At 43.4% G+C, this 11,813-nt stretch overlaps 1 protein-coding gene across 3 annotated transcripts in view; it reads left to right on the top strand.

The window, feature by feature from the left end:
- Positions 1-10,324, top strand: part of LRGUK (leucine rich repeats and guanylate kinase domain containing) — a 39,081-nt gene extending 28,757 nt beyond the window's left edge. For all 3 annotated transcript variants that reach the window (XM_070754460.1, XM_070754461.1, XM_070754462.1), the window contains 5 exons: positions 1,794-1,933; positions 6,514-6,602; positions 7,316-7,444; positions 8,589-8,713; positions 9,611-10,324. In XM_070754460.1, the coding sequence (XP_070610561.1) occupies positions 1,794-1,933; positions 6,514-6,602; positions 7,316-7,444; positions 8,589-8,713; positions 9,611-9,810 (683 nt within the window). In that variant the 3' untranslated portion in view covers positions 9,811-10,324. The remainder of the gene's footprint in view (positions 1-1,793; positions 1,934-6,513; positions 6,603-7,315; positions 7,445-8,588; positions 8,714-9,610) is intronic.
- The last annotated feature ends 1,489 nt before the right edge of the window (positions 10,325-11,813 follow it).

Consider the following 11,813-nt stretch of genomic DNA (forward strand, 5'->3'; position numbering starts at 1 on the left):
AGCTCAGAAGGAGATCAATTATCTAGCTCCTCCTTGGATTCGGAACAAGAGTTAATGATACAGCCACGCATGCGGAGAGCGATGCATAGGCAGCAACAACTGAGAGATTATTATCAAAGAAAATGAGGCCACCTGTGGTTGGGTGGGGCTGTGGTCATTAGTGAAGCTGCTATAAAAAGCAGCCTGTGGGTTTGGCCATTGTGGAGGATTATCTGATCGTTGTGTTTCATGACTGCTTTGCTGACTTGGACCTTTTGTGTGCTGATTTTCCCCCGCTTTGCAACTAAACCAGAGCAAAGTGTGTTTTTGTGAAAGAAGAAGGACTGTGAATTGCCTCACAGCTGCAAACTAAGTATCTCAGAACTGATAAGGGACTTGTACCAATTACCAGTTTGTTTGGAGACCAGTGCTCTTTGCTATACTAAAAGAGGGCTTGGTTTAAGTGTATTTTCGGTATAAAGAACAGTGTTTTGAATTTTCAAACGTGTGTGTGTCTGAAATTTGCATCTGACTTTTCGGGAGGATTCTGCCAGAGCTTTACAGAACACTGTGAAGTAGAGGAAATATATTTTTTTAATGTATTTAACAAGTATTTGGACTTTTAAAACCCACCCTTTGCATTAAACAGTCATTCTATAATGTTTCTCAGCTGGAACTACATGTGATATCCTACCAGTTTCTTTAATAGAGAACATTAGCACTGTAGAAGAATTTTGTGAATTTTTAATGGTTTAAAATTTTCAATGGATTTAATGGATTTAAGCCCCCTTTGAAAACCCGTGAAATAGCGAATCCGTGAAAGATGAACTGTGAAGTAGCAACGGATTACTGTATTCAATACAGTTGAACCCTACTCACCCCCCCCCCCATTACTTGAAAGTAGAAAGTCCCATTGGGAAAGGAAGTTGAATGCTGGGGATGGGGTGGGCCACTTCATCCCCTGATGGGAGGGACAGGCTCAAGAATCACAGGGCTGGAGGCCCATTGGGGGAGGAGGACGCAGTAGGGGTAGTACAAACGTTTATGCACTATTTATTGAATACTTGAAACATCTTTATTTATTTATTTATTTTTATTTATTCATTTGTCCAATACAAAAATACATAGGAAGAAAAATAGACATGTACTAATATATATAAGGGTAAAGGTGAACTTAGAGGAGAGGATATATGAAAGAAAGAAAATATATATGATAAGTGAGAGAAAGGAAAGACATTTGGACAGGGGACGAAAGGCACACCAGTGCATTTATGTACGCCCCTTACTGGCCTCTTAGGAACCTGGAGAGGTCAATCGTGGAGAGTCTAAGGGAGAAGTGTTGGGGGTTAGGGGTTGACACAATTGAGTCCGGTAATGAGTTCCACGCTTCGATAACTCGATTGTTGAAATCATATTTTTTACAGTCAAGTTTGGAGTGGTTCGTATTAAGTTTGAATCTGTTGCATGCTCTTGTGTTGTTGCGGTTGAAGCTGAAGTAGTCATTGACCGGTAGGACGTTGCAGCATATGATCTTGTGGGCAATACTCAAATCGTGTTTTAGGCGCCGTAGTTCTAGGCTTTCTAGGCCCAGGATTGTTAGTCTATTTTCATAGGATATTCTGTTTCGAGAATATCTTAACCCAATTAATTAAATTTAAGATCTAAAAACTGTAGGCTGAGAAAGAAAAATGTGGTGCATTACTTTCTGGGCGACCCTCACAGCTGTCTGATCTTTTCTTTAAGGCCTCCAGTGATGCACCACTCCACAGTTTCTTCAGGCAAAGCCACTGGATTACTCACCGTTTGTTTTTTAGTCCCCAGCAAGGAGCCGTCCAGTGTCAGAGGGACGGATGGTGTCGTCCCCTCGCCCACTCCCAACGAATTTATGGATTCTTCAGCCAAAAATTACTCGGCTAAAATATCAGCCCAACTTTCCGCGCAGAAGACTTCGGTGGTAAGTCAAAGGAGACAAGGACACCTTTTGAATCATCGATGAAACACAAAAGTCGCGTTAAGCAAACTGGACTCTACTCTTTGACGTCCAGATGGATTTCCAAGAATGTTCCAAAGGGGCTTTTCCCAAAAAGGCAACTGGACATTCTTGGTGTGTTTGTTTGTTTGTTTTCTTTGGAGGGGGGGAAGTTCTTTGTTAGAATTGCCCTCATACATTTGAATTTCGCATTTGCTAGCTGCTGGTTTGCCATGAACCATGGGTGGAGGGAGCCAATTGGGAGTGAGGGTAGGCTGACCATAGAAACATAGAAGATGCCCTTATACTATTTCCTGTATTTTATCTTAGGGTGGATCTATGTTTATCCCAGGCGTGTTTAAATTCAGTGACTGTGGATTTACCAACCACGTCTGCTGGAAGTTTGTTCCAAGCATCTACTACTCTTTCAGTAAAATAATATTTTCTCATGTAATGAACTGCCCAGACAACTAATTGAGACATGGATCATTGCTCAGCTTCTTTTGTTCATAAATCTGAAATACTATTTTTTAAATACATTTATTTTATATGAAGTCGGTCTGATTCCCTGGTTGCGTGAATGTTATTTCCTGGGGTTTGCCAAGCCTAGTCAGAACACAAGACCTGGGTTGTAAGCAGTGTTCCCTCTAATTTTTTTTGGGGGGGTGTGTGTGGAAAAGTATAGTGTCTGAGCGGCAGTCCCTTCGGGACTGGGCGGTGCAGAAATAATAAATAAACAAACAAACAAACAAACAACCCTTTTTTGCCTCAGAGAATTTCAAAATAAAATCCTGTACTGTATGTCTGTAACAGTGAGCTCATAATAGGGCAACTCTATCAATATCAAAATGCCACTTAAATAGTTGAGCTAGTTTCAAACTAGATTTTGATTTTCTTTCTCTCTTCCTTACTCCCATTCTTTTTCTTTCTCTTTTCCTTCCTTTCTTTTTTCTATCTGTTTCTCTCTCTTCTTCTCTTCCTCTCTCTCTCCTTCCCTCTCACTCTTTCCCTCTCGGCTTCTGGGCAGGTTTGGAAAACTCTGAGTTGATGATGATTTTTAAGTGAGCGATTGCTCACTGCTCAGCTTAGAGGGAACTATGGTTGTAAGTCACTTTTTTTCAGTGCTGTTGTAACTTTGAACATTCCCTAAACAAGTGGTCGTGTGTTCAGGCCTTCTTAGATCCATTGGGAGAATGATCAGGGCTGCTAGCAGCTGCAGCTTCTCCCAGCCTCCTCTTCCCTTCTCCAAAACCCCCTCCAGATGATTACGATGATGCCTTCTCCAAACCTAGTGCTCTCCTGGAAGAATGATTGGCTCAGGAATTCTGGGAGATGAAGTTCACAACTCATAGAAGAGCCAACTTTGCCTACCCCCTGGCCTAGGGTCTCCTGCTTGAGCAAGGGGCTGGACTAGGTGACCACCAAGGTCCCTTCCAGCTCTGTTCTGGTCGAGAAGCAAGCGGAGAAATCTCACCAAAGCCAGACAGCAGTGGTGGGAGAAGGTTCTAGAGTGACGCCGTCACAATGGGGAATCTCATCCCCTGGAGGTCTGCAGGGAAGGCCTCCCCATCTCCTTACTAGGATGGTGACAGCCCATCCTCCCATACCCGGAGCTGCCCCCCGCAGATGGAGAAGCGGAGTCGCAAATCCATCCCCTATCCCCCAATCAGCAAGAGGCTTTCTTTTCGGAGAGAGGTAGGTGCTGAAATGGATACGATGACAAGGCGGTTAAAAGGACAAGAAGAATCGGAATATAATACAATCTGGTATAAGTTTAATGAATGGTTAATTAAGAACAGTTATGCAACATTGCATGTTCATAAGAGATGGTATAAAAATATGCAAAACCTGTAAATAAGCGCTTAGAATAATACATAAATGATACTTGTTTCTTTATTTACCTTTTCCTCATTAAATATGATATATAAGAACTCCTGCAACTTTTGAAAAGAATGGAGCGGTTTTGGCTCCTTGTTTAATGTTATGTGTTTTTGTCTGTGTGTTTTTAAAAAAAAAATATTTATTTATTTATTAGATTTGTATGCCGCCCCTCTCTGAAGACTCGGGGCGGCTAACAACAATATAAAAAGACAATGTAAACAAATCTAATATTAAAAATAATCTAAAAAACCTCAATTTAAAGAACCACTCTTAAAACCAAAAATCAATTAAAACATTAAAAAAAAAATAAACTTAAAATGGATATTTTTTTAAAAAGGGAAGCATTGTGCCTCGGTTTCTCCCCTAGGACACCTGCCTTCAAGAAGGAGGCAGCAGGTCACTCTTAAGATCTCCATGTCTCCATGAGAAAGTTCATGGGTTTAACTTGATTGGACAAGTTTGAGAAGAACAATAGAACCCAACAGTGAAGTACCAGCAATACCGCTTTAGAAGGCCTTGGTAAGGCCACCCTTGGAATCCTGCATTCAGTTTTGGTCACCACGATGTAAAAAGGATGTTGAGACTCTAGAAAGATTGCAGAGAAGAGCAGCAAAAATTATTAGGGGACTGGAGGCTAAAACTTATGAAGAACGATTGCAGGACCTGGGCATGGCTAGTTTAATGAAAAGAAGGACCAGGGGAGACATGATAGCAGCCTTCCAATATCTCAGGGGTGGCCCCAAAGAAGGAGTCAAACTATTCTCAAAATCGCTTGAATGAAGAAATGGGTGGAAATTAATCAAGGAGAGAAGCAACTTAGAACTAAGGAGAAATGTCCTGACAACGTGGACAATTAGCCAGTAGAACGATTTGCCTTCAGAAATCGTGAACGCTCCAACTCTGGAAGTTTTTAAGAAGATGTTGGATAACGATTTGTCTGAAGTGGTGTAGGGTTTCCTGCCTAAGCAGGGGGTTGGACTAGAAGACCTCCAAGGTCCCTTCCAACTCTATTATTCTGTTTCCGAGAAGAAAATGCAGTTAATCATAGGATGCATTGAATTCTGCTAAGGTAGAGTAGACAGTCCCAGATCAAAACTGCTCAACTATTTTTATACTTTACCTCTTATACTTATTGGGAAATTGTCTGAATAAAATTTAGGGGGTGAGGAATGTGAAAATCTTGTGTTGCTAAGGTATAGTTTTATCCAGGATAATTGTTCACTGTCTGGAATTCTCAAGCTCCTGGTTTTCTCCAGAGGTTTATGTGTAAATTGAAGACAGTAAGTACAATATGGCATATTACTATTCCCAATCTTGGCAACTTTAAGATGGGTGGACTTCCATTCCCAGAATTCCCCATACAACATTCTTTAAGATGGGTGGACATCCACACCCAGAATTACCCATCCAGCATGTTTTGAGAGGGTGACTTCCACTCCCAGAATTCCCCATCCAGCACATTTTAAGATGGGTGGACTTCAACTCCCAGAATTCTCTAGCCAACAGCCTTTGAGATCGCTAGAATTCAGCTCCCAGAATTCCTTAGCCAGCAAACTTTAAGATGGGGGGTGGGTGAACTTCAAGTTCTCAATTCTGGAAGTCCATCCATCTTACAAGTTGTCACAGTGGAGAAACCCTGCCCTATTGGTCACAGAAACGGGACCAAGTTCACCTCCAACCAGTGAAGCCAGCGAGATACCTTCACGCAGGGGTTTTGAAGATGTCCCATGAACTGTTAATACTATGTACATAACTGGTTGGGTTAGGCAATATATAAATAAACTATTGCATTGGCAGTTCTGTGTTAGCAAAAACTTCAGAAGAGAAGGATTTAGGGGTAGTGGGTGAGCAGTGTGGTCAGGCGGTAGGAAAAGCAAGTAGGATGCTTGGCTGCATAGCTAGAGGTATAACAAGCAGGAAGAGGGAGATTGTGATCCCCTTATATAGAGCGCTGGTGAGACCACATTTGGAATACTGTGTTCAGTTCTGGAGACCTCACCTACAAAAAGATATTGACAAAATTGAACGGGTCCAAAGACGGGGTACAAGAATGGTGGAAGGTCTTAAGCATAAAACGTATCAGGAAAGACTTCATGAACTCAATCTCAATAGTCTGGAGGACTCAATAGTCCTCAATAGTCCTCAATAGTCTGGAGGACAGAAGGGAAAGGGGGGACATGATCAAAACATTTAAATAGGTTAAAGGGTTAAATAAGGTTCAGGAGGGAAGTGTTTTTAATAGGAAAGTGAACACAAGAACAAGGGGACACAATCTGAAGTTAGTTGGGGGAATGATCAAAGGCAACATGAGAAAATCCACAGTAACTGAATTTAAACATGCCTGGGATAAACATAGATCCATCCTAAGATAAAATACAGGAAATCGTATAAGGGCAGACTAGATGGACCATGAGGTCTCTTTCTGCCGTCAGTCCTCTAGGTTTCTAGGTTTCCACAAGACCATTCAGATGTAAAGCAAGGGTCTTTTCTTCCATGGGATCCTCCTCCCCAACCCTCACCTGCCATTGGTGTGTCTATCTGACCACCCATAGCTGCCCACCCCAGCGGGACCAGTGTCCTCCCGGATGCCCTAACTTCACCAAGGTTAACTGCTTGCAGAACCTGCTGTATGTCCCCCCAAAATAATGACTTGTGTTCAAACCTTGACTGTGTTCCATCTCTAGGAAGAGGCGTCTCTCCAGCGAAGGCAGCGTCTGGCCAGGCAGGGCGTGACGTGCAAAGCCCTCTCCTCCTACGCGCAGCTGTTTGAGAGGTAAACACGTATATGTGAGAGTGTGTGTGTGTGTGTGTGTGTGTATGTACCATAACCCTGGTATAAGCGGATATAGGAGATGAGCCTGTAGCCTAATGGCTAAGACAGGCAGAGGCCCCGGGTTCAAATCCCAGTAAAAGGGTATGGCTAACTGATGAAGGCAAATAAGCCCAAAATAGATCTAGTCATTGAATACTTTGTTCTGTACAAAGTTGAATGGGCACAACAGCATGTGAAATTGATGCTTCCTAAGTGGACAGTTTGATTTGACAGAAGTTTGATTTACTCAGAGTTATATTGTGTTGTTTAAGTGTTCCGTTCCTCTCGTCATCTTCAAAAGCACCAGCCTGAAGATGACGAGTGGAACCTCGTCGAAACGTTGCCCAAAATCTCTGAAACTTACACGGCAAGTAACCCGAACAGGCCAAGACCTTCATATATGCCACATGTTTTTGCTTAATTTTAAAATTAAGGGAGACTATGATAGCACTATTTCGGCCTGGTTCTGCCCTCATCAGCTAGCTATACCCTTACAGGGATTTGATCTTGCAGAGAGAGAGAGAGAGAGAGAGAGAGAGAGAGAGATGATAGATAGATGATAGATAGATAGATATAGATAGATAGATAGATAGATAGATAGATAGATAGATGATAGAGAGAGAGCGCAGAGGTGCAAGAATCTGACGGACTCTGTTCTTTCTGATTCATCCCAGTGATGCCCTCCAAGTGTCAGGCTCCACCAGCATGCAGAGGCAGTTTTTGGGGGCCCCATCTTTCACGGGCTCCTTTCGGCGCGGCGTCAGCCCCAGCCCCTCCATCCCTCGCATCACTCCTGACTCCAGGTGAGTAGAGACACGACTCCTTCCAGGCACCGGCTACAAAACATCTGATTAGCCTTTCCTGGCCTGGAGCTCTTGAAGATCCCTCGGACTCCAAGGCCCATGATCCCTGATCAAGGAATGAATGGCCCCATCGCTCTTTATTGGGGAGACATCCTGACAGCCAGCCCTGCCACAGATTATGGGGACCCATGGTTGCTGCCCCCATGGGGGGGGCACAGTGGGGGTTTTAAGTTTATGCATTATTTATTGAACACTTAATGGGATTATAATGATTAAAGCGTTTATGGGTAAAAACATACTATTTAATTATTTCCTATTTTAAATATTAATTAATCATACGAAGGTACTAGAGAAGTAAGGACAATAAAAAAAACTATTGTCCTTTCTTCTCTAGTATCTTTGTATGATTCTTAATTAATATTTAAAATAGGAAATAATTAAATAGTATGTTTTTACCTATAAACGCTTTAATCATTATCTAGAACTGAACTTTTATAGCAGTTAAAGAAAATCGAGCTACTTGCCTAATCTGTTGTCCTACTGAAACTTGTGGGTTTGGTACAAAGCCTTCAAATGTTCCTGTGCTCCTCAACCAATCATGCTGTCTATCATTTGTCCTTTTTGTGGCTATTCAGATAATTCAATTCAATTTCAATTTATTAGATTTGTTTAATGGGACTTAATCAACTGAAAAAGAGTCCAAGCACCTATTTGAAAACTTATCTTGGTCAGTAACCACTCCCAAGTCACATGACCTTTAAACCACCACCCCGGTCACATGGTTGCCAAGCCACTCCTACCCGGTCACATGGCCAGCAAGCCACACCCACAAAATGAGCCACGCCCGCAGCATAGTAGTAAAGGATTTTGCAGCCCTTCACTGGCGGCCTCCAAGTGGCATCCCCTCCCCAGCCCATGGCTGATGTGTCAGGCCTTGTGATTGGACCGCCTGGAGCCCCTCAGGACAATGCACTACAAGGCCCATGATCCCCAAGCAAGGAATGCCCCCACCTCTCTTGTCGGGACCTCCGAGTGCGCAGAGAACCGGTGGCTCCCACATGACGCAGCTTCTCCGACAGGTTGTAGCTTAACATTCCTGGCCTTGACCTCCTCCATCGCCTTCCCTTCCTTCCCTCGGCTGCAGGGAACCCAGCAAAAGGTCCTCCACCATTTCTGGAGCCCTTTCTCCCAGCATCTCCACCAGCCGCATCTCCAGGCGCGTCCCCACCTCTGCGGTGGACGTCGTGGATGAACAAAAGAGCCGTCAAGGTGGGTGCCAGTTCAAAGTTTTGAATACACATCAGGGAGGGAGGAAAGGAAGGAAAGAGAGGGAGGGAGGGAGGGAGGAGAGGGAAGGAAAGGAAGAAAGGGAGCAGAGGGAGGGAGGGAAGGAAAAAATAAGGAAGAAAAAGCGAAGGAAGGAAGAAAAAGGAAAAAGAAGGAAGGGAAGGAGGGAGGAAAGGAAGCAAGGAAGAAAGGGAAGGGGAGGAAGGAGAAAAAGAGAGAAGGAAGGGAGGAAAGGGAGGAAGAAAAGAGAAAGGAAGGAAAAGAGAAGGAAGGAAAAGGAAAAAGAAGGAAGAGAGAAGTGGAGGAAAGGGAGGAAGGAAGAAAAGAGAAAGGAAGAAAGGAAGAGAGAAGGGAGGGAAGAGAAAGAAAGGAAAGGGAGGAAGGAAGGAAGAAAAAAAGGAAAAAGAAGGAAAGAAAGGGAGGGAGGGAGGAAAGAAAAAGGAAGAAAAAGAGAAGGAAGGAAGGAAAAGGAAAAAGAAGGAAAGAAAGAGGAAGGGAGGAAAGGGAGGGAGGAAGAAAAGAAAAAGGAAGAAAGGAAGAAAAAGAAAAGGGAGGAAAAGGAAAAGAAGGAAGAGAAGGGAAGAGGAAAAGAGGGAAGGGAGGAAAAATGTAAGTGAGAGAAGAAAAGAAAAGTAGGGACGGAAGGAAGGAAAAGGAAAAAGGAAGGAAGAAAGCAATGAGAAAAAGAAGAAAGGGAGGACAGGGGGAGGGAGAAAAGGAAGCAAGGAAAAAGGAAGGAAAAGGAAAAAGAGGAAAGAGGAAGGAAGGAAAAGAAAGAAACAGAAAAGGAGGGAAAGAAAGAAGAAAAGATAGGGGGAAAAAAGAAAGTCACACGGTCACTTTCTCCAAGCAGCCCAATTCCCTCCTTCTTTTCCCCAGAGGCCGAGCGTGCTGGGGAGGGGAAGGAAAAGAAGACGCCCAAGCAGAAGACCCCCTCCCCACACGTCCCCCCCACCATCACTGTCCGTCCGGGATCCAACACCAAACCGGTCCTTCCCCCCATCCCCTCCGGTCGGAAGAAGCCCAAAGCAGCCACTCCCACGGACAGCTACGCCTCGGTCGTCTGGCTGAAGCCCTAGCCTCCTTCCAACTCCGGGCCCATCGTCCCCGCCAAGGCCTTCGACTCACAGGTAGCACTTTGGGCCCCCGACTCTGCCTCTGGGGCCCCCCAAGATGGAAACCCCGCTTGAACCAGCCCCGCCGGCATCAGAAAACATCTGGTTTTTCAATTATTTTAAAAAAAGACTTGCTCGGTGATATAATGTGGATCCCGCATTTGTTTCGGGTGGATTCCTGGTGCTCTTTGCAAGCTTATATATATATATATATAATATTTATTATACATATATTATATGTATATTTATTATACACACACACACACACATATATAAACACATATATATATGTGAACCACCTGACAAAGTTTTCTGGGCAAAAAGGAAAGAGTTAGCCAATTATAATGTTATTTAGGACAATATTTCTATTTCCCCCAGCCATAATGTAAGGGACCTATTGGTCTGTATGTAAAACGAGTGCCTTACTGTACGATTCCTCGTCTATTTAGCTCCTTTTAAATAAAGATTTATTTTCCTGTGTGATGTTGGGGGGTTTGTTCTTTTTCAATGTTTTAAGAATCTTGGGCTTTGGTAACATTTGCTTTGAGATTCCCAAGTGAAATACAACTATTTGTTGTTTGATGTTAAAAGTTTCAAAATAGTGGTACCTCTACTTACAAACTTAATTCATTCCGTGACCAGGTTCTTAAGTAGAAAAGTTTGTAAGAAGCAATTTTTCCCATAGGAATCAATGTAAAAACAAATAATGTGTGTGATTGGGGAAACCACAGGGAGGGTGGAGGCCCCGTTTCCTCCCAGGAGATTCCTAGAGAGGCCCCATAGACGCTTCTCCCTGCCTTTTCTGGCCCTGTTTCCTCCCAGATTCCTAGAGTGGCCCTACAGAGATTTCTCCCCGCCATTTCCAGTCCTGTTTCCTCCCAGGAGATTCCTAGAGAGGCCCCATGGAGGGTTCTCCCCACCTCTTCCGGCCCTGTTTCCTCCCAGGAGATTCCTAGAGAGGCCCTACGGAGGCTTCTCCCTGCCTTTTCCGGCCCTGTTTCCGGAGGCTTCTCCCTGCCTTTTCTGGTTACAGTTTCGGAGGCTCGGGTTTTAAAGTTATGGAGGTCAAGAAACACTGATTTATAGACAGAAATTTTAAAAAACAAGTCAGGAAATCTGTATTTCACAAACATTCTTTATTAAATAAATTCTGTTTTCAGCCAGGGTCCATGTAGTTTTTTTAAAAGAGGCACCCATTGTAAAATCTCTCTACGCCTTGCAAATGTTTCTCTCTTCAAACTTCAGACCTTTGAATGAATTAAAACCATCTTCTTGCTTAAAACATCGGCTGTATCCTCAATGAAGTTTATCGTAAAAGAATGCTATCCAAACCTATTCCCGTCATGCGTGAGAGCGCGAGGTATCATGTCAACAGAAAATATCAGAATTCCCATTAAATATGAGAATGATTGTGTTCACGAGATGAGCGAGATTTGACGTTCACGACAAAAGGGCTTCTGTGCTTTTATTTTTCCCGTAATGAACACATTACGTCTAGTTAATTGACTAGCTAATACAATGTGGGTTTATTTGGACGAGCCAAAACACCGTTCGAGAATGCCTCTCTTCCTGTTGGCTTCAAGCAGCAGAGGAAGAAAAGGAACATTTTGCAGCTGCTAAACCAAGCCTGCGTTTGAGCAACTAACTTAGATGGCAAACCATCTTTGGCTCACAAACAAGAGTCTTGCAAAACCCACAACAGGCTTAATTGAGTTATGATAATTAACCTCTTTTCTGGGTTGGCACCAAGTGTTCAACTCAGAGGTTGGCTTTTCATAAAACCTCTACACGCCGGTGGAAAGAAACAAACCAGGGTTAAGAGGAACCTAGTTTATCCAGCGATGTGCTTGCTACTATTCTTTTTAAGGGTTTGAACCCTTAAAAACCGTGTTTGAATGCAAGCTTGTGCATGCCTTCCTAAAAGGGATCCACAAAGGCCCAGATGTGAACAATTCCAGGCCACTGCA

Source organism: Erythrolamprus reginae, chromosome 6, assembly GCF_031021105.1.
Source record: "Erythrolamprus reginae isolate rEryReg1 chromosome 6, rEryReg1.hap1, whole genome shotgun sequence".
NCBI classification, from domain to species: domain Eukaryota; kingdom Metazoa; phylum Chordata; class Lepidosauria; order Squamata; family Dipsadidae; genus Erythrolamprus; species Erythrolamprus reginae.